General features: G+C 42.1%; 1 protein-coding gene across 1 annotated transcript; it reads right to left on the reverse strand.

Annotated features, from left to right (window-relative positions):
• Nucleotides 1-1,450: 1,450 nt before the first annotated feature.
• LOC146987450 (uncharacterized) lies at nt 1,451-23,029 on the reverse strand. Its single transcript, XM_085777898.1, has 15 exons — nt 22,981-23,029; nt 19,152-19,301; nt 18,816-18,935; nt 17,663-17,827; nt 12,347-12,496; nt 10,800-10,919; nt 9,858-10,022; nt 7,008-7,139; nt 5,893-6,225; nt 5,477-5,794; nt 3,308-3,622; nt 2,930-3,208; nt 1,938-2,270; nt 1,785-1,867; nt 1,451-1,683 (listed from the first exon to the last, which is right to left on the reverse strand). Exons 1-15 carry the CDS (start codon nt 23,027-23,029, stop codon nt 1,633-1,635), a joined length of 2,763 nt encoding a protein of 920 aa, XP_085634024.1. The 3' UTR covers nt 1,451-1,632.
• Nucleotides 23,030-23,890: the final 861 nt, after the last annotated feature.

Raw genomic sequence — 23,890 nt, forward strand, 5'->3', positions numbered from 1 at the left:
CAAGACAAGGCCTCGTGAGCCAAAGTCATTAACTGTAGTTACCATGTGATTTATATTTGTCTTTGCTCTCATTCATTTTTCAAAATACTCAGAACAAATAAATCCTGCAATGGGGTCATAGGAGCACTATGTTTTGTACATGACTGTTCACTCTCACGTCACAGAAATATATTGACATGTACTGTATCAATGAGTGGACAGAAAAGTCACAGATACTGTTGAATATCATTTAAACAATTCATTAAACCATAATTTACAAAGCAGTCTTAAACAAAAGTAAAATCTGGTAATAAAAATCTATACATCTATATACAGTACATATACAGTGCTTTATTATTAAGTTATTCCTTGTGGAACCACATCCATCTATGCTTCATCTGATCACACTGTGCATTCTCACACTAGCTCTTAAGTCCTCCAGTTAACTCCCATTTCTCTCCTATCCTTTCTCTGAAGACCTCCACTATGATATTGATAGCTGTGGCTGTGGTTTAGGCATCAATACCTCTATGCTATGGATCAACATTGAAGTCTACAGTAAGAAATGTGTGAATGACCTGAGTGGAAACACTATCCACTGCCAAATCCAGATCTGGGCCTTCAATTACATACAGCATGTCTTTAAAAAATAAAGCTGCACTTCCTCTCAAGTCTCAAAAAGCTTAGCAAAAAAACCTGTTCAGTTAAAAATGCTATTTTTAGGCTCTGCTTTCTAAAAGCTCTAATTCTTTCCATGATACAAAATAACAAACTTCTTCAAACTTAAAACATGCAAGTCTAACTTAGTTATGGTTACAGGTGTTATATTGAATAAAAAGTTTAACATTTATTGGATTTACAGTGCTAAAATAGATTACATGACAACAATACCACCTGCGGGGCAGTCGGTTGAGCAGGTGCCCCTTATGCAGAGGCCATAGTCCTCGCTGCAGTCGGCCCCGGTTCGAATCCCACATCTGGTGGCTATTTACTGCATGTCATTCCCCCTTTCACTGCCTCCCAATTTCCTGTCTCTCTCAACTATCCTATCAAATAAATGCAAAAAATACCCCCCAAAAAACAAAAAAAAAACCCCACCAGTTTCAGGGGAATAAAAGCACCAAACAACTGTTCTGAAAATGCTGCATTAAAGCAGAAGTAAGTGGAATTTTTGTGTTAATATAAGTCTTAAATAGTTATATCTTCCGGCAATCACTTACATAGAGTGTTTGGTCTGAAACACGGGTCTGTCAGTCACTCTGCTCTGCTGTAAGCCGAGGAGAAAACTTTCCTTGTATCCTACAACCTTTATCCAATGAGGAGAGAGAACAGCATAAAGGGGCGGTCCTCTCTGTGTGTGCAGCCAAGGGATGCGCGTGAATGTGGTGACGTAGGGACGAGGGCGGGGACTGCTAACTCCATCTGCTGACAGGAAGTTAGCCAAAACCACCGGATCGCTTACTTCTGCTTTAACTTTTATCAGTAGGAAACATTTGAGTAAATATGTCAGATAACTTGACTGAGCTGATAGACACATGAGTGGTAGCTGATCAATCTGCATCTGATGCAAACTCCTTGGAGGTGTTACTCTGCTGCCCGGGTGTCTCCTTCTCCACATGGTCCTCTGTCAGCTGTGAAAACATGGTATTTATGCTAATGGCTACCATGGTTTCCTGTGGGGCCTGGCTTCTGCCCCCTGGTGGCCTGGAAACACAGGGTGACACACAGATGTGAGTTGGTGCATCGCCTCAGTCTTCAGTTCAATAAACAAGCTTCATGTTGGTCAACAAAGATGTGCACGGTACCTTATTGATGAAATAGATGACAGCAGTCATCAACAGCAGACTAAGTGGCAGGACGACCAGTCGGATGATAGGACCAGTTGGATCTGATAAAACACAGTTTACCGTCAGGTAACCCATCCATGAACTTGAACTTGACTCTGTGCTTCAGCTTACCTGAGACAGTGACGAAAAGCTGACAGCTCTCAGAGGAAAAGTTGTGGGAAAACATCTCAATGTGATACACACAACTGTAGTTTCCTTGGTGGGTGTGATCTGCATCAGGAATCAGGAAGTTGGCAGAGTGATTGACAGCTGGCTGGTTGTAGTCGTATGTTGTGTCAGAGGAGGAGAAGTTGAGCTGGAAGAAGCCTCCTGGATACTGTGGCTCGATGGAGCAACTGATGCTGAAGTTGGAGCCCATGAACACACGTGAATCCCTCAGCTGATGGGCCTCGGAAACCCCATGCTCGGACGAGGACACAGAGATGATTGGCTGAACCAGCAAGTCTGTAAACAGAAAGATGATTGGCTGAATATTAATAATCAGTTTCCAAGTAGAGTTTAATATTATTAATAATAATAATACATGAGATTTTTATTGCGCTTTTCTAAGGCACACAGATATGCTTTACATTAAGCATTTCCTAAAATTAAAAATGAAAAAACAAACACAAACACAAATTGAGATGCAGTGGGTTTCAGGACTTGTATGATTTCTTGAAAAGGTGGGGTTAGAGCTGATTTTTAAATGAGTGCAGAGAGTCCTAGTTGTGGATTTTTGGAAGGAAGGACTTCCAGAGGGTTGGGGAAACAATGGAAAAGGCTCTGTCCCAACCAACTAAGAGTGCCCATGACAGAACCTGTCAGGTGGGTTGTGGTCTGCTCTCAGGTCCATCAGCATTATAGCCAGGCTTTGTGTGGCAGTCTCTGGTACTTCAGTTATGGACAATTTTGACTCAGATGGGGATAAATGTGTAAATGTTAATATAAATATGATAAATAATAGTTATCAAGTTAAAAAAGAAGAAGAACTAATACAATGAATAATAAGGGCATAGTAGATGCAAATTGATCATGTTAGAGTTTTTTGGAAAGGTTTCAACCACAGTCCTTGTGACACTGTAAAGATCATTGTCACACATGGTGCCACTGATGTTCAGGCTTACCTGAACAGATGATTTCCAGGGTGTGATCAGAGGAATTCAATGATGAACACTCCCTCAGGGTAAATCCAGACTGAACACAGTCAGGCCTGATCTTCCACACAGACCCCTTTGAGGAATTCCTTTGACTTATTACAAGAGCAGAGCCACAGTCCAGCTCTCTACAGGCTCTAGCTGCATCCTTCAGGGTCCAGTCATCACTTTGCACTGGTCTCCACACTTTCTGTTTCACCTGCAGTGTACCTTCACAGCGACTGGCTCCTCCCACCAACCTGACAGGCTCTGAACACAAAGAGGAGACTCATCAGCAAAAAACATCAAGTGATAATGACTCTGCTCAGGGTAAAAGGACACAAATCAAAGCTGCAGCTCCACTTCTACCTGAGCAGGTGAGTCCAGCGGCTTTGGCAGGTGAGCAGCTGCTTCTAGCTGAGTCTGAGCTTCTACAGTCCAGGAGAGCTGACTCATTGCCCTCACACTGCAACTCACCGGTCCACATTGGAGCCTGTGCTTCTGCATAGAGCCCCCCCTGGAGGACTGAAGGAGCTAAACAGCCAAGCTCCCTACAGACCACCTCTGCATCCTGCTGGTCAAAATCAGCTTCACACACTGAGGACCAGCGCTGGTCAGACTGGTTAAACTTGACCTCCAGTCTGCCTGAACACAGACTGGTCCCATTCACCAGCCGGACAGACTCTGCAGACAGAGACAGACATATTTATATTTAACAGTGACCCTTTTTCTCCAGGCTGCCAAATGTTGAAGTCATCAGTATGTGTCCAGAAATTACTTCCTTCTCTGTCACCAATGCAACTCACAGTCCAGGTGTCATAACATGAGTAGTAGCCTATTAGTCTGCGTGATACTGAGGTATATGCTGTATATCCACTCAGGTAACTCTTGAACGTCTGCATAAAGGCTAAAAACTGACCATAACATCATAGTTCTGTAACATAAATTGCAACCAAGCAATTTGTGTAAAAACAGGTCATGAGATACGACAATAAACTCAACAAATACGATAAGTCTCTACATGTGTGCTGTATCACATTTTGACGATTCAGTGAGGCCTTGATATGTCCAGGTGTGACTTTGATTGAGTAGTGCTCATTGCCTCTCAGGGGAGAGCCTGGTTGGAAGTGGGTAAGAACAACAGGTGGTGAATCAGAGGCAGCGTAGGGTGGGTCATGCTCTGCTCACCTGGCATGACAGCTAGCTTTCTGTGAGTTTATATTGGACAAATATACAAAAGTAATTACTGGAGGGAAAGTGAAATGAAAGCAAAGTGTTTTTGTAGGCTGGCTCCTGAAATTATTGCTGCGCCGGGCGCTGCACAAGACTCGCTGCCCATCTGCTGTCTTTTAACGTTCACAATCAAATGTTGGAAATGTGTTACTGTGCTTTTATTTAAAGTGTTTAACATTCTGTATCATCTGCTGGTTTGGAAACGCCACAGAGACAAAAAAGAAAATTCTGAGAAAGACAGTCACAATTGCATCAAAGCTGATAGGGACTGCACTTCCCAGCCTGGAGTGCATCTACAAGGGCAGAGCCCTGAAGACAACATCATTGTTGACCAGAAGCACCCCCATTGCTTCCTCATTCAAACTGCTGCCGTCTGGGCGATGACACCGCCCACCCTCATTTACAAAAAAAATATCCAGATATAATATTCATATTTCCCACAAGCCATCAAGCTACTGAACAGCTGATGCACCTTTTTTTCCTTCTCTTTTTTGTGCACTACTCCAGCAGTAGTGCTCCTCCCTTTCCCCACTCTGCACCTAATTCAAGGCGTGAGCGTGAGGAGGTGGCTCTATGGTGCTGTGCCTGTGTGTGTTTTTGCTGTGTCTCACTATGTTGTGTTTAAGTTGGTGCCAAACGTCCATGGTTATGTCGAAAACCAATTTCCCTATGGGGACAAATAAAGTTCTTCTTCTATAAAAGACACTTGTTGGTAACATCACAGAATCATTACAAAATGAGTCTAAGTCTTTTTTTAAATATATTTTTTGGGCTTTTTCATCCTTTAATGACAGCATAGTTCAGAGAGAGACAGGAAATTGGAGGCAGAGAGGGGGGAGATGGCACACAGAATAGGGCCCCTCGGCGCCACCTGCAGTGAGGACTATAGCCTCAACACATGGGGCGGGTGCTCTACCAACTGAGCTAAACACCGCCCCATGAGCCTAATTCTAATAATACTACAGTGTACGACCAGTGCAGTACTACTACTACTACTGGTAGGTGAACACCTCATAAAAGTTATTTGATGTGATCGTAAGAACATTGTTTGATCATTCATGACTGCAAATCAGCTAATCCCCAGTTACCAAACTCATTATTTGAGTTTTTATATGTGCTGTGGACATTTGTGACTCCTAGGAACTTTAGGTTTCGCACACTCTCTACCTTATGATGCTGTCTCAACATCTTCTACCAAATAAGCAGATCAAGTTATGAAGTGAGAACGTGTCACTGTACATTTCTGCCACAGTCCCTGTGACAGAGGAAGAAAGACACTGAAATTATTGTCTCTAATAAGCTTACCTGAGCAGGTGATGTTCAGGGAGTCAGAGCGAGAGCGAGAGGGATAGCGAGAGCCAGAGCGAGAGCGAGATAATTCCAAGGATGAACACTCCCTCAGGCTAGATTCAGACTGAACACAGTCAGACCTGATCACCCATACAAGGCCCTCTGAGGACTTTCCCTGTCTTATTTGAACAGCAGAGCCACAGTCCAGCTCTCTACAGGCTCTAGCTGCATCCTTCAGGGTCCAGTCATCACTTTGCACTGGTCTCCACACTTTCCGTTTCACCTGCAGTGTACCTTCACAGCGACTGGCTCCTCCCACCAACCTGACAGGCTCTGAACACAAAGAGGAGACTCATCAGCAAAAACATCAAGTGATAATGACTCTGCTCAGGGTAAAAGGACACAAATCAAAGCTGCAGCTCCACTTCTACCTGAGCAGGTGAGTCCAGCAGCGTTGACAGGTGAGCAGCTGCTTCTAGCTGAGTCTGAGCTTCTACAGTCCAGGAGAGCTGACTCATTGCCCTCACACTGCAACTCACCGGTCCACATTGGGGCCTGTGCCCCTGCATAGAGCCCCCCCTGGAGGACTGAAGGAGCTAAACAGCCAAGCTCCCTACAGACCACCTCTGCATCCTGCTGGTCAAAATCAGCTTCACACACTGAGGACCAGCGCTGGTCAGACTGGTTAAACTTGACCTCCAGTCTGCCTGAACACTGACTGGTCCCATTCACCAGCCGGACAGACTCTGCAGACAGAGAAACAGCTCATTCATGCCCTGACACAAGTAGTTGTGAACAAATATTTGGAAAAACAAAGAAAAACTCCAAGGCACTCTCTTGAGTAAATAAAAATGCCTTTAATTAATCTGACATCATCTAATCTAATCTAATCTGTCACAGTGACATGTTTAAAATGACTATGACGCTTTCTGCATCAAGCCTTCATCAGGGAGTCAAACAGATAATTCAGATACACCTCGGTCTTTTGTCTTGTTGTTGGTGTATAGCCAATGACAAATTGCCACTCATTGGCTCAACACCAAGACAAAAGACCTAAGTGTATCTGAATTATCTGTTTGGTGAAGAACATAAAGTAATTTTGAGGCAGAAACCCCCTTTCATGCAACATGAGGAGCTGGAATCAATTTCTGGCAGGTGTAAGAGCCTGAATCCCCTCCATTCCCACCAGTAAGTTGCACCCTGCTTGAAAGGCTATAGCTTTCCTCACACAGGGGTTTATTATGTTACTTCATTGTATGATTTTGAATAAGAATATGTTGAGAAATGGATATTGGCACATAACAGGTAAATTGGATTACAAAGCAAACATACCTGTCTCAATTACGCATCTATGAAAGAACAGGAGGTAGCTACGGTACGCTCTACAATCTGTGAAAGTACATGGTTGACCAGGAGTCACTGGAAATCTAGGTAAATTAGGTGGCAGGCTAAGTGAACGCCAGACGCACACTGTTTTATAAAGTGTTTGCTCCACTCCCTGTTCTGAATGTTTTCTGTGCAGGGCTGTATGTTTGCCTACTTTTACTGCTGGAACAGAGCTCCATGGTGAGGTCATCTGTGATCGTTGAAAAGGAATCAGGCACATAGTACATGTGAGATTCTTTGGGTTCAGATGCAATTAACCACAGCTCTGAAATGGGCACATAACCTCCCACACCTGAAAGAAAAAAAATGTGAGATCTCAAATAGACTATGAGACTTGAAACAATAAAAGGTTTGCAAAGTCATTCAAATGTATTTTCCTCACAATGGCCCTCATTTATCAAACTTGCATAGGATCTGGTGTAGATCAGCATGCCCCAGGTGTCACGTATGGTTTACAAAAGGTGTGTACGTTGACGATTTTGGTGTAAAACTGGTGTGATGTTGATAAATCTGGCTGAAAATGACCCTAATTTAAATGGCACGCCCCAAAATATTCCTACTTTAGAGGCCTCGTCCTGCCCACTTTACGGCAGAGAGACATGGGACGGCCAAGAAGAGGAACTTTACTGACATTACTACATTCAACAGGGAGAGGGCAGCACCATCAATTATCTGAACATTAATAGTGAGGTTTTGTGACTGATAAAAGTGTAATCATTGGTGGATGGAGGGTTCAGACCATAGACTGTATGGTTCAGACGCATGTATATGTGTACATCAGTTGCACCAATTAAGGAAACCCAGCCTAGGAGATCTCATGAAATGCTATTTTAATCACAGTTTGCTGAGCATCAGTGTTTGAGAAATTATAATTACTGCTGTGAACGTGACTTTATAACCGTCAGCACTGATTACATGGTTCAGCTGATGGAGGGTTGTGAAACACCTGCCCGATCCCTGATCTCCCGATGACAGGTCTCAGTAGCCATAAACTCCCCTGTAGAGATCACCTGCACCTGAACAGGTCAGTGGACCAGCCTCCTGCAAGAGATCTTCTACCTGGAGGAGGTTTCTTTCTGTGATGTGGAGCCTGCTGCTCTAACAATAGTAGGTTGGTCATGACTGTTTCTGTTTAATGAGCATCCGTCCTATCACACTATAGCCTATCTGTCTGTCTACATCTGGCTTTTAATTCACTTAGTTTCTCAAAAGTAAACGTGGAGTTAAATTTTTAACATGGACTTGATGAGCATGTGGCTGTAATTATTTATTTATGTCGCTAAGAAAAACAGCAACAACATGAAGTCTGCATCACTACATCATTATGTTTTTTTAATAATTAAACGACACATCCTCTGTCCTGATGTTAAACGCTGGTTCAAATGTGCGTTCACCTGCTGGTGCGAGATTTTTGCATACCCTACTGTATGCTCACGTTCAGATTGATAAACGCCAATCCTTGCGGGAGATTTGGCGTACACCCATTTTTTCAGTGTATGCATGTTTGATAGCTAAATGAAGGCCATTGTAACAAACTAATTTCCTCAGAGGATCCTACTCATAGTGCGAAATACGGGGGGGGTTGGGGGGGTCGGACCCCCCCGATTAACCCCTTGAGACCCCCTGAAAGACTCAAAAGCAAAATCTGAGGGGGGTCTCAATCTTGTCAAAAAAAAAATAATAATAATATAATACAATAATTTTATTGTGGTCAATTAAATGTGTTTAAGATCACCATGTCCAGTATTCATAATTCAAAACATTTATTCGTTTAACATTAAGCTGAACCATGTCACCTGCGCATTATGCAAATTAGCCATGTGCGCCAGCCCAGCGCAGGAGTCGAGCCCACTCGCTATCAGAACAGAGGATCCCGTTCCTCTCCACCCTCTGCGAAGAAAGTGAAGTTGAGGCCGAGTGCTCTGAAGACGTAGCCGCAGCCCCTGCTGCTAGCACTGGTGATTGGCCGCTTTTCTTTTTCTTTCTTTCTTTTTTTTTTTTTTTTACACCTAAGCAGGTGGGGTAATGGAAATACCGCAACCCTTGGCTTGACATAAGGCAGGAAAATAACTTGAGGTAAGAGGCTAGCCTGCTTCAGCATACTATGGCCTGAACCCCCAGTGGTGTTGTTTGGCCAGGCACCTGTTGTGAGCTATTTGTCTGTGCTTTTTCAATTTTTATGATGGCCCGTTATACGAATGTGATTTGTGGATGTGTTCAATGCTGTGTTTAAACGTATTTGCTAGATGGATGGTTAGATAAGGTTACATGATCGGTCATAGTTGCAGGCTGAGGATCTCGTCGTGCACATAATTGCACGTCAGTCTCCGATCTCCAGATTTATACAGTTGGTTGTTATTCGAGTGCACGAGTTTGGTGTCTTTCATTCATTTTAATTGTTGTATTTTATTTATTGTCTATTCGTTTCTGCATTGCCCTGATCGCGCGCCAGTCTCCTATACCTGGCATTTATTCATTGTTCAAGTGCGCCAGTGTGGTGCCAATTATTGTCTTTTATTTATTTGAATTACCGTCTATTTATCGTCAATTACTTTCTGCATTGTAATGCACAACTTTGCCTCTCCTTTTTAGGCTATAGGCTAATTTTCTTGGCTTATTGTAATGTTATAGTCCTACTTTATAAAAAGAAAAAAAAATAACGGTATTGCGCAACAATCGCGAGTTAGGGACCCCCCCGAATATTGATGGGTATTTCGCACACTGATCCTACTGATTCAGATTCCTTCAGAAAACTGAGTCTAGTTGAGTCCACTTTTTATACCAATATCCTAAGACCTGTGTCCTTCCTCACTTGATTTTCATTACACAAAAGAACTGACTGAATCAACAAATCAGTAATTTGTCAATGTTAAGATGCTGCTTCCTGTGGCCACATCATGATTGAAACATCAGTCCTTTGGAGACGTTCGTTTATCCACTCTTAACCTCTCTGGAACTGACCCCCTGACCAAGGTGAAGCAGGGAAATTTGCACATTACCACTCACTCACAGACAGTGTAGATCTCAATGCCATTGTCTTTTAGATTCCGTGATGGGGATGTAACATTGTCCTGAGACTCTCCGTCTGTGATCAGGACAACAATTTTACGGGACTCTGTACGCATTCCCACATGAGGCTGAAAGCTCTTCTGGTAGATGTGGTCCAGAGCCCTTCCTGTATGACAGTAATAGACGGACTTTGTCAGAAAGTGCAAATCAGAAGGTAAAATCTTGAAAATAAGCATGGGCAGTTGGGCACAAACAAAAAGAACAGTCAAAATGATCATTTTATTTTAGTTGTAATAAAAAAATTTAACAGTAAATACACCTTTGTAGCTTTAAACTATGTCTTGTCACTTTTTAAAATGCTGCTGAGTTGCTCAGTTTTGGCATCTGATGGAGTTCTTGTTGCCCCAGTTGTTGTGAAAGTACATTTTAGCTTCAGCCTCCTGGTCTGTGGATGTTCCTCATGATAATAACTGTTTAGGTATAATAACCAAAATAATGAATGTGCTAATCATACTAAGGCCTATAAAGTATTTTTAATTTCTCCTCATTCACTCATTGTTTCCTTGTACCAATGTACCCAGATTTTACGCCAGTCAACACAACCTGTCACAATCAGCTGTGTTCATTGTTATTATAATATTACACTGACTGTTACTGTCACAAAATCAACACTGTCATGTCACTTATCAACATGTCATTTTAAGTGCTGTGCTGCCGCTGCCGCTTTTCATAGTTTTTATGGTGACAGACTAAAATAAAAAATGTTTTAACAATTTGATCTGAAGTCTCTTTTCTGAAGGAACTCAAAAACATTGGAAATTTAAATAAAGTTTCTTGTTGTGTCCTGTTCACACTTTGTTCAGCAATTATTGTACTCAACCAAAGTACTGCCACAGCCCCTCTCTGGTGTGAATCTGGTTTGGACAACATGATGGTTTATCACCTGTTTCGGTGCCTCCGCCGCTGTGTTTCAGGTTGGCTATGGCTTTCTGCAGGGATTGCTGGGTTCTGTGGGTATTCAGCTCCCAAATGGTTTTTGGGTCATTACTGTACATCGTCAGACCTACAGGTAAGGCAGAGCATATGTTTTTGTCTGTCATTTCAACTACAAGACAACACAAAGTGCTTGCTTGAGACTTACAAGTAGTAGAAACATATTATGACAGCAGTGCTTTAAGTGGGAAAAAATAAGTGCCGGTACTCCCCTTTTCAGCTGTTGGCTGGTAAATTAGGCGGTGGGCGGTCGATACCAGCACATCATTAAGTGACAGGCTACTTTACATTCAAATATGATGTTGATTAAAAAAAGAAAAACGTTCAATTGAACTTTCCAGAAAGATTTTTAAAAAGTATTTTCTTGTTAAAATCCATCTGTGAATAATGTATGACGACAAATGAATCAGTATTTGTTATTTTAAGTTTACCCACTTCATAAAGTATCTCTATCCTTCCCTAATTGCTGTCCTAAATTATTGCCAAATTAAAATTTTCACTAAAATCAAGAAGTTTTTGTGATTTGTGGCCAAATAAACAGCCTCCACAGACAGCTGTCATTGTTCTAACAAGCTGACAGCAACAGTTTCACAGTGTTTCTCAGTAAGAGCTTTCATTTTACTCTGCTCTTGTTAACGAGTAGTGTTAAGCATTTTGGGAAATATGACTCACATTTAAGCGTGTTGAATACAGTAAGTGGAAGGCTACTTATTGGTAGGCTACCACTGGAAAGTCATGTAAATGGCTTTACACTGTAACTCACGAAGGTTTTAGTCGCTCCACATTCACATCTCGTCTGGACACATGGAGTTATACTATGACGAGGCAGCGGCGTACGTGCATGTGAGAGAGTCATGGATGAGAGAGCGCACAGCGCGGCAGCCCCGCCCCTCAGTGAGAGACAGAGGAGCAGCGGAGAACAGGGCAACAGAACCGTGGCGCTCAGGGTGAAAGAGGCATCACTATCACAAATCGGTCAGAGAGAATGAGAACAGGACAGAGTATGTCCAGACTCCCGGTACTCCCCGGTACGCCGTAAAAAGTCCCGGTACGCCGGGGGTTAAAATCTAGAAGTGCCGGTACTCCGTACCGGTGAGTACCGGCCCACTTAAAGCACTGTATGACAGACAAAAATAAAAACAGTAAAATAACATTTAAGAAAAAAAGGAACAAAAGGAGAAACACAACAACAAGACATAATCCAAACAAACATCTGGAGAGAGGGGAGTGAACTGGAGGAAAGAGTAACAACACAGACAAACTGACACAAACACAGAGACTAAATGCATCAGAGGAGAAACATATAGTTGTGTACATTTGATTTCTTTATAACAGTGTTAATAAAATCAGAGAGGCCTTTTTTTCCTGCTCTGATTACATCCATGATTTTGCACTTTCACTAATAGTAATTTCTGAAGGCCAGTGTGTAGGCCCTATACACTTTCACAATGTGTCGTACAAAGAGGCAGTAGTAGTACGAGACAATAAAAATATTACCAAACTGGAATTTGTCCGGGCCGATGTCAAAGCTTCCAGTGATGGCCGAAAGAAAGTTAAGGATGTCACGAAAAAGCTCCATGCTGATGCTTCCAGAATCATCCACCAACAGCACAATGTCAGTCTTGACTGTAGATTTACACTGAATGTCTGAGGGGAGCAGGACAGGGATGCTTATGGGATACAACATGCAAACAATCAAATACAGATCTCAGCACCCCATTTTAACCAGATTTCTTCATATGATTATTTGTGCCACAACAGACAGGAGGAGAGATGCAGGAGTAGTTGTGAGGAGAGAGGAAATAAGGAGAGAGGCCATCCACATTTGTTGTAACTTTTCAAACATATTTGCATTCATGAAGCCTGCATTCATGTGGGGTTGTGTGAGGTTCTGTTTGGAAAGGCAGCATGGGCATCAACACACAAACTGAGAAATGAGCTGCTGTGATGGGGATGGCAGCAGAAGATGCATTAGCCACTTATCACCTCATCACACAGCTTCTATGTCCACAGGTAAGACATAGATAATCACCTCACACAATCCTACTTCTAAAAGGCAGAAATGTCACTTTAAAGAGAGAGACAGTGGTTTAGATCATTGTAAAGGATGTTAGGGTAAAGGAAATATGGAGGAGCATGGTTCAAGTTTTGTTGTCAGCATCCAGCTGGAACCAGGGCCCATATTCATTGTAAGAGGGGATGGTGGAGCTTTTCACACCTCAGCCCAGAGCATATACTGAGAATATCAGTAAGGAGACCAAATGTTGTGTGAATACAGGCCCAGGCCCTGGATGACACACTGTTGCCTCAATCAGTGGCACCTTTATCTCTCTTCTTGTTCTCTGTTTACCTGTTGCCTGGTTGTTTACTGCAGCCTGGAGTCCTAAGGAGAAAATCAGAAACATCCACTTGAAGCAGCATTTCAATTGGAGCAGAGATGGGGCTGCAGACTGAGACAACACCTCTATAATGTGCTTATGGTACTAATGCTCTATCTACAGCTTACTGTTGCTCAACAAGGTGCGGGGAAAAGACCGAACAAGGGCTGCTCAGAGCCATAGATCGCTCTGGGGCTGCTCTGTGCTGTATAGCCAATGACAAATTGCCACTCATTGGCTAAACACCAAGACAAAAGACCATGTTTGGTGAAGAACATAAAGTAATTTTGAGGCAGAAACCCCCTTTTGTGCAACATGAGGAGCTGGAATCAATTTCTGGCAGGTGTAAGAGCCTGAATCCCCTCCATTCCCACCAGCAAGTTGCACCCTGCTTGAAAGGCTATAGCTTTCCCCACACAGGGGTTTATTATGTTACTTCATTGTATGATTTTGAATAAGAATAAGTTGAGAAATAGGTCTATTTTCTGGATATTGGCACATAACAGGTAAATTGGATTACAAAGCGAACATACCTCTCTTAAGTACACATCTATGAAAGAACAGGAGGTAGCTATACTCTACATGGTTGACCGGGAGTCACTGGAAACTAGGTAAATTAGGTGGCAGGCTATAAGTGAACACCAGACGCACTCTGTTTCATAGGGTTAGGGTTGTTTTGTTCCACTCCCTGTTTTGAATGTTTCTGCTGTATGTTTGCCTACTTACTTACTGGAACAGAGCTTCATGGTGAGGTCATCTGTGATCGTTGAAATGGAATCAGTCACGTGCATGTGAGATTCTTTGGGTTCAGATGCAATTAACAACAGCTCTAGAATGGACACATCTCCCACACCTGAAAGAAAAAAAAAAGTGAGATGACTATGAGACTTGAAACAATAAAAGGTTTGCAAAGTCATTCAAATATGTTTTCCTCACAATGGCCCTCATTTATCAAACTTGCATAGGATCTGGTGTAGATCAGCATGCCCAAGGTGTCACCTATGGTTTACAAAACGTTGCCGATTTTGGTGTAAAACTGGCGTGGTGTTGATAAATCTGGCTGAAAATTTAAATGGCACGCCCCGATAGATTCCTGCTTTAGAGGCCTCGTCCTGCCCACTTTACGACAGAGAGACATGGGACGACCAAGAAGAGGAACTTTACTGACATTACTACATTCAACAGGGAGAGGGCAGCACCATCAATTATCTCAGTGGTTCCCAAACTTTTTTGTCTTTTTGCCATACCACAAGTACCCCCCCCCCTCATACGTGTTGATGATTCTCCAAAAGTGGTCATATAGAATGTAACACAACTGATTACAAAATGAAAATCATTTCAATTTCTCTCTTCAATTTGTACAAAGACATTTTACACATATTCTCCTGCATTTTAGTTGTTTCTGGCTGTTTTGGTGTTTGTTGTGGCCAAATGTGTCTTTACAGAGTTGTAGGATTGTCACAATACTAAAATTTCAAACTCAATACCAATACCCAGGAAAATAAATTCAATATGACATCATATTCAATAAATCAGCAGCTTATTTTTTTTCCATTATTTTATTTTTATTATAATCAAAAGGACTTATAACATATGTTTTTAGTTTTTTTTTATTAAATGAAAAGCAATTTCAGTGTCTAATGTCTTGCTATTGTTTCATTACATTCATTACAATACACCTCCTCTCGTCTGACGGGCGGGGCTCCCCCCTCCCTCCTCCCCACGACACACACACACGCAGGCAGCAGAGAAAAAGAGAGGAGATGAGAGAGGAGTGTTGCCGTTAATATCGCCGTTTTAAACTCTTACGGCTAAATTCACCCTACGTGCGTCTAGTTCTGTGTAACTCTGTTACTCACTCAGGTCCAAATGCTCTGGACGCCGTACCCCTAGGGGTACGCGTACCACACTTTGGGAACCCCTGAATTATCTGAACATTATTAGAGTGAGGTTTTGTGATTGATAAAAGTGTAATCATTGGTGGATGCAGGGTCCGGACGCACGTACATAGGCTACATATGTGTGCAATCAGTTGCACCGATTAGCCTACATGAAGAAACCCAGCGAACTCATGAAATGCTATTTTAATCACAGTTTGCTGAGCATCAGCGTTTGAGGAATTATAATTAAAACAGGGTTGTGAAACACCTGCCCGATCCCTGATCTCCCGATGACAGGTCTCAGTAGCCATAAACTCCCCTGTAGAGATCACCTGCACCTGAACAGGTCAGTGGACCAGTCTCCTGCAAGAGATCTTCTGCCTGGAGGAGGTTTCTTTCTGTGATGTGGAGCCTGCTGCTCTAACAATAGTAGGTTGGTCATGACTGTTTCTGTTTCAAGTGCTAATGAGCATATGTCCTCCTATCACACTGTAGGCTAATAACCTACCTGGCTTTTAATTCACCTTGTTTCTCAAAAGTAAAAGTGGAGTTAAAGGTACAGTATGCAAGAAATCTAAAGCAACTGGCCGTAAAATCCTCCTAATATGTCACAGAGACTCAGTATAGGAGCCACATACGTTTATTTGTCTGTCTTTGGGGTTTACGTCAGGTCTCCACAGGTGGCAGTATAGAGTTTCCTTTATTACTAGCACGGGGCAGGAAGTCAGGGGACGCAGTGGCGCCGCCAGCCGGAATCCTGTACGCACTGTGCGTACAATTTTTTTCATAGGTGGGAAAAAAAAAAGAAGCAATTTTGTTTATTTTGAGCGGGTGTGATAAAGACGCTTGTTGTTTGTAACAGGCTAAACGTGCTGAGTTCATTGATTGTTAAACCAATCAGTGGAAGCCTAACGTAAAAGCCAGTGATTGTCGTTTACATCATGTCATCTGTCTCTTTTTGATTTCTGGCGCCTATTACACTACCGCTATGTGATGATTACGCCCGGTCCAGTATAGAAATGTCAAAAAGACAGTTGAGCCTTTTCCAGGCATTTAAAAAAAAAAAGAGAGAGATCCAAACCCACGATCACAAACACGCAGCAGAGCAGCGATAATGAAGGTCTCTCCTCTCTAGCTCCAAACTCACTCGTCTGCACCGCGATTATGGACTCATAAGTGCCGATTCCAGGTTGAGCCCCCACTGGGGGAGCCTCGGCCCATCAGCTGTGTGTCTGTGGGTATGTGTAACCCGTATGTGTGTAGCCTGTGTGTGTTAATCTCTCACGCGCTCTGTTAAGATGAATCAACACAAACCGCTGCAGAGCGCGAGCCTGGCACAGAGGTGCGCGCTCTGGCGCATCTGGCACAGTCGGTTAACGGCACCGAAAGGAAACTGGCTCCGCTCCGCGGCTATTTCGCGTCCGACGTCTATGTTAAGCACATGTTGTTATTGATATTGTAGCGTCTGACCCGACGTAACTACAACAACATAACACAAACTTATCTGACAGCTCTCTCACTTTTTCCTCTGCTCCTCCTCACTCACCTACACACACTGTCTTCCTCACACTCACCCCGGCCCCTCAGCTTCTCATCCAACCATACCCTACCTGCCCGTACACATTCACAGTCAGTCAGGAATCACACAACTTAAACATCACAACAACATTACTGCGGGGTCGCAACAATATTTTCAGTTGTGCAGTATATTATGACAAGTCCCATTGATACGTGGCATGATGGGCACAGCGACCCTCCCCCCCCCCCCCGAAAAAAAAATTGTTGCAGCCTATTTGCCGTTTCTGTGCGTACATTGAAATTGAATCCTGGCGGCGCCACTGAGGGGACGCATGGGGTGGAGGGTCACGCGGCTTTTACCGCTCGCCACGCTCACTCCTTTGTTTTCCAGCCACAGCACTTAATTAGTTTCTTTTGCATTAATTCAGTCATATTTTGTTGTAACCTTTTTGTTTATTAAACGGGAACCTCACCCAACCTGGACCAGCGCATTGGACAGTGTTTATTGAGCGCGTCAAAAACAGTCTCCCACTCCCATGCAGAGTGACTACAAGAGGGCAGGATAGTCGCTATACTCAGGAATAATGTTCATATAACATGATGAACTCACCAACAACAATTGTACAGCCAGAGTATTCGCATTAAAAAATCATTTTTTGCAGACTGCAAATCATGTTTAAGACCTAGCCCTCTCTCCTAGTCACGGCGGCGTCAGTGGCATTTCAGCCTCCAGTCTGGTCCACTGAGCTGCCGCTACGACTGGGAGAAAAAATGAGATCCCTGTGTTTTGAATTTGACTGCAGTAACCGTTTTTGGCCACATTCTTACATATTGCACCTTTAAATTAAATTTTAACATGGACTTGATGAGCATGTAGCTGTAATTATTTATTTATTTTACTAAGAAAATCAGCAACAACATGAAGTCTGCATAGCCTACATCATTATGATCTTTTCATAATTCCTGATGTTATATGCTGGTTCAAATGTGCGTTCACCTGCTGGTGCAAGATTTTTTGCACATTACCACTCACTCACCGACAGTGTAGATCTCAATGCCATTGTCTTTTAGATTCTGTGATGGGGATCTAACATCGTCCTGAGACTCTCCGTCTGTGATCAGGACAACAATTTTACGGGACTCTGTACGCATTCCCACATGAGGCTGAAAGCTCCTCTGGTAGATGTAGTCCAGAGCCTTTCCTGTATGAGAGTACAGTAATAGACGGATTTTGTCAGAAAGTGCAAATCAGAAGGTAAAATCTTGAAAATGAGCATGGGCACAAACAAAAAGAATAATCAAAATGATCATTTTATTTTAGTTATTATATAAATTGAAACAGTAACACCTTTGTAGCTTTAAACTATGTCTTGTCTTTACGGGGCAATTTTTTTTAGCTCAGATGGTAGAGCACCGGCCCCATGTGTTGAGGCTATAGTCCTCACTGCCACCATTTCCTGTCTCTCTCTCGACTCCATTAAAGGCAAAAAAAGCCCCCAAAAACACTTAGAAAAAAACAAAAAAACAATGTCCAGAGTTAAGGCTACTTGTAGCCCCAGTTGTTGTGAAAGTACATATTAGCTTCAGCCTCCTGGTCTCTGTATGTTTCTCATGATTATAACTGTTAGCCAAATCATTAATGTGCTAATCATGTTAAGGCCTATTTATAAAGTATGTTTTCCTTGTACCAATGTACCTAGTATGAATCTGTACGCCAATCTATACAACCTGTAACCTAAGGTGTTTATTATTATTATTATTATTATTATTATTATTAATACTATAACACTGTTACTGTCACAAAATCAACACTGTCATTTATTAACATGTCATTTTAAGTGCTGTGCTGCTGCTGCTGCTGCTAGGCAAGGCAAGGCAATTTTATTTGTATAGCCCGTTTTTACAAACAGTTTGTCTCAAAGGGCTTTACATGGCATCGTAACAACATCCTCTGTCCTTAGACCCTCTGCTGCTTTTTATGGTGACAGACTAAGTTAAAAACTTTTTAACAACTTGATCTGAAGTCTCTTTTCTGAAGGAACTCAAAAACATTGAAAATTTAAATAAAGTTTCTTGTTGTGTCCTGTTCACACTTTGTTCAACAATTATTGTACTCAACCAAAGTACTGCCACAGCCCCTCTCTGGTGTGAATCTGGTTTGGACAACGTGACAACATGATGGTTTATCACCTGTTTCGGTGCCTCCGCCGCTGTGTTTCAGGTTGGCTATGGCTTTCTGCAGGGATTGCTGGGTTCTGTGGGTATTCAGCTCCCAAATGGTTTTTGGGTCATTACTGTACATCGTCAGACCTACAGGTAAGGCAGAGCATGTGTTTTTGTCTGTCATTTCAACTACAAGACAACACAAAGTGCTTGCTTGAGACTTACGTACAAGCATTAGAAACATATTATTATAACATAAATTAAAAACAGTGAAATAGCATTGAAGAAAAAAACGGAACTAAAGTAGAAACACAACAACAAGACATAATCCAAACAAATGTCTGGAATATAAAAAAATATTACCAAACTGGAATTTGTCCGGGCCGATGTCAAAGCTTCCAGTGACGGCCGAAAGAAAGTTAAGGATGTCACGAAAAAGCTCCATGCTGATGCTTCCAGAATCATCCACCAACAGCACAATGTCAGTCTTGACTGTAGATTTACACTGAATGTCTGAGGGGAGCAGGACAGGGATGATTATGGGATACAACATGCAAACAATCAAATACAGATCTCAGCACCCCATTTTAACCAGATTTCTTCATATGATTATTTGTGCCAGAACAGACAGGAGGAGAGATGCAGGAGTAGTTGTGAGGAGAGAGGAAATAAGGAGAGAGGCCATCCACATTAAACATATCTCCATTCATGAAGCCTGCATTCATTAGATGTGGAGTTGTGTGAGGTTCTGATTAATAGCCAGTGTTTTCCTGGTTTGGAAAGGCAGCAGCTGAGAAATGAGCTGCTGTGATGGGGATGGCAGCAGAACATGCATTAGCCACTTGGCATCTCATCACACAGCTTCTGTGTCCACAGGTAAGACACCCACCGTAGATAATTACCTCACACAATCCTACTTCTAAAAGCCAGAAGTATCATTTTAAAGGGATACTTCACCCAAAATTCAAATTTAATTTTCTACTCACCCTCATGTGGACTAAGGGCTGGGAGAAGTTTCAGAGTCCTCCGTGCCTTCTTGGAGTTATAGCGGGGCTCGGCGCAGCACTGCATGTCCATACGGACGGTTGTGAATGGGCCTCACTTTTTTTCGTCCAAAAAGACACACCAAAAAACATCCAAATACCTCCAGAGTGTTCGCCTGTAATGTCCCTGTTGTATTGAAGCCCCAACATGAGAAATTGTTCCGAAAAAATTAAATAAGTCTATATTTCAAGCTTGTTTGTATGGAAGCTCCCAGTGTTGCTCTGCCGGAACTGTGTACAGGCAAAGAAGTGAACTGAGACACTGGGAGCTTCCGCTACAAACAAGCTTGAAATATAGGCTTATTTAATTTTTTCGGAACAATTTCTCATGTTGGGGCTTCAATACAAGAGGGACATTACAGACGAGCAGCATGGAGGTATTTGGATGTTTTTTGGTATGTCTTTTTGGATGAAGAAAAGTGAGGCCCATTCGCAACCGTCATATGGACATGCAGTGCTGCGCCGAGCCCCGCTGTAACTCCAAGAAGGCACGGAGGACTCTGAAACTTCTCCCAGCCCTTAGTTGACTAGCCTCGTAAACCAGCCTCTCGCGGAAATGCATTTCATTTCATTTCTCAGAGAGTCTGGCCTCATCCCCCCTGCAAGCGTTTGGGGTGGGCGGGAGTAGTAGCAAAGACGGTTTAATATCTTTGGTAGTAGCGTTGACAGACAACCCCATTCAGCCAATCAGCAAGTTGGTGTAGTGACGGGGCTTTGCACCAGTCGGTCCCTGATTGGCCAACGTGCTGTGTCAATCACAGCGGGCGACGCTGATTGGCTCGGCCTTCTGAGGGTTTCAGTCCAAACGCTTAGAATGGGGATGAGGCCAGACTCTCCCGAGAAATGAAATGAAATGCACTTCCGCGAGAGGCTGGTTTACAAGGCTATTAGTTGACATGAGGGTGAGTAGATAATGAGTGAAATTTGAATTTTGGGTGAACTATCCCTTTAAAGAGAGAGACAGTGGTTTTAGATCATTGTTTGGGAAAATAATTGTGGAGCATGGTTTAAGTTTTGTTGTCAGCATCCAGCTGGAACCAGGGCCCATATTCATTGTAAGAGGGGATGGTGGAGCTTTTCACACCTCAGCCCAGAGCATATACTGAGAATATCAGTAAGGAGACCAAATGCTGTGTGAATACAGGCCCAGGCCCTGGATGACACACTGTTGCCTCAATCAGTGGCACCTTTATCTCTCTTCTTGCTCTCTGTTTACCTGTTGCCTGGTTGTTTACTGCAGCCTGGAGTCCTAAGGAGAAAATCAGAAACATCCACTTGAAGCAGCATTTCAATTGGAGCAGAGATGGGGCTGCAGACTGAGACAACACCTCTATAATGTGCTTATGGTACTAATGCTCTATCTACAGCTTACTGTTGCTCAACAAGGTGTGGGGAAAAGACCGAACAAGGGCTGCTCAGAGCCATAGATCGCTCTGGGGCTGCTCTGTGCTACTCTGATCAGAGCGGCACCCCTAGTAGCAACAGTCTGTTTTACTTAGCAACGGTCTGTTATACAGTAGACCAGTATATAGACCAGTACAGATCAGTAGCCTACACCATAGTCCAGTAAAGATCTTCCACACACATTTCATATACACACATAATCATCTATCACACTCACACCCTCAATATTCTTAATCAACAAAGAAACTAGAAGGAACATCACCTGGACTCGTGCATTCTCACAAGTTCTTTAATCCAGTTCATTATAGAGTCCTTAAAATAACTTCCAAAACATTTTGACTTTCACATGTTTCAGCATGTGAATGTTACAGACATTTAGAATGTGTGTGTGAAAATGTAGGCTAAATGTGCAGTTTGTTGTTTTTCATGTGCAGAACAGTCAAAATGCCAAATAATGAAGGGTCATATTTTCACATCAGAACATAACATCACAAACAGTAAACTTGAATAACAGTAGGCCGCCTATAATGTGATTCATTTGCCAACATTGTCAGAGTGAAGAGAAACAGGAAAGCAGGAAGATAATAACTAGTAATAACCAACATAATAACGGCTCCTTCTCATGTGTGTGTGTTTGTTTGTAGATCATTTAAAAAATATATATTGTTCTTTATACTACACCACATTTATTTGGCCACTGCACTTACTTTACAAATGCAAGTTTTACTTACAGACCATAATATGGGATGCCGTTTGTAAAGCTGCTCATGCTGAAAATAACTGCAACATTTTGTCACATTTAGCCTCAAACCATTACACTATTGTGTTTTTTTTTTTTTGCTGCAGGCTGCACCGCAAATTGCCCTCCGGGGACAATAAAGATCTCTTGACTTGACTTGACCATGTTTAAAAAAAGTGGTATTTTTTATTATTTTTGGTATGGAATTTTTGAAAGTCACTTTTTAGCACATTTAACAAAATATTTGTTAAGTTTGAAATGTATTAAATAGTTAAATCTAAATATTAAATATTACACCTAATTGTTAAATGTTAAAACTAAATACTAAATCTATATCTAAATCTAAAAAATCTAAATTAAAATGTTAAATGTTAGATTTAGATTTAACATTTAGATTTAGTATTTATATTTAACATTTAACATTTAGGTGTAACATTTAATATTTAGATGTAACTATTTCATAAAGTTAGCATGTGTTAAATGTGCTAAAAAGTGACTTTCAAAAATTCACACCACTTTTTTAAACATGGTTTGAGGCTAAATGTGACAAAATGTTGCTGTTATTTTCAGCGTGAGCAGCTTTACCCACGGCACCCCATAATGAAGAAGTGTTAATGTGGTGGGTTGTAAAAGATCAGCATATTGAAATCACCTCCTTTCCACAATTGGTGTTTTAATGCACTACTCAACTCAAATGAAATAAGAGCAGAAAAACCTATTCCATCTCTAAGTCACTCACATCACACATGTTAAAAAAACATCTTATTGTGTTATGTGTGTATACAAGATGTTACAGGCATGTCTGCTAGCCTTTGCCCCCATAAGTGCAGCTTCTACATCCATTACTATATTAATTCCATGTTATTTATTTATATAGTAACGTTTGGGCAACTATAATGACATGACTTGTGGTTCTGTCATGTCCTGTGATTACTACATTACATTGTTATTATACCATTTGAATACATTTACAATTTGCAAAAAAAAAATACAGTACAAGTTCTACCTGAAGTCCACAGCAGCAGCAGCAGCAGCAGCGCCCGTAGGTGAGCCATGTCAGCACAGCTCTATGTGTCAGTCTCCGTCTGACTCCCCCTTCTCTCCCTCCCTCTTTTAACAACATTTTGTGTTTCTGTCTATTTCCTGATCAAGCTGATTGGCAATTTCTTAGAAGCAAAACAAATTAAAGATTAAAAAAGAGTTAAGGGCAGAGTTTCCTGTCTTTTACAGAGGTCAGATTTAACCCTTATTTCTCCTGTATGTCCCCTGATTAACCATGCATAGTACATTATATATTATGACTAGAAAGCCCCTTACAAATGTAGTCATTTTATGTTGCAGCAGATAAGTGTGGGTTATTTATCTCACAGCTTGCTTGTCCTGCTTTCACAGTCCATATACAAATTTGTGCTGTGCAGCCTATGTAGCCAATAGGAGCCACATCTGTTTATTTGTCTGTCTACGTCAGGTCTCCACAGATGGCAGCTTCTTTCTAAGCAGGGATGTAGGTAATGAGGTGATGCATCATGGGATGGAAGGTCATGCGGTTTTTACCGCTCGCTTGTTCGCTCAGTCACCTCACTCCTTTTGTTTTCCAGCAGCATTGCATTATCATTTCTTTTTTGCATCACTGCAGTTATGTTTTTGTTGTAACTTTTGACTATTAACTGGAACATCACCCGAATGTGGACAAGCATATGGACAGTAGTTTGTTTCTCAGAGCGCTTCACAAACAGTCTCCTACACCCATGCAGAGCGACTAAAGGAGGGCACGACAGTCACTATATTTCATTTCATTTCATTTATTCATTTTTTGAGTTGGGACAATGCTGGACTTAGCATACAGTAACTGCTAAATTTCAGCCATACTGTGGATACGGCATGGATCTTTGATGGTTAATTATTAATCTTTCAAA

This window comes from Trachurus japonicus, chromosome 5 (assembly GCF_045865225.1).
Source record: "Trachurus japonicus isolate A0001 chromosome 5, Traja_1.0".
Lineage (NCBI taxonomy): Eukaryota > Metazoa > Chordata > Actinopteri > Carangiformes > Carangidae > Trachurus > Trachurus japonicus.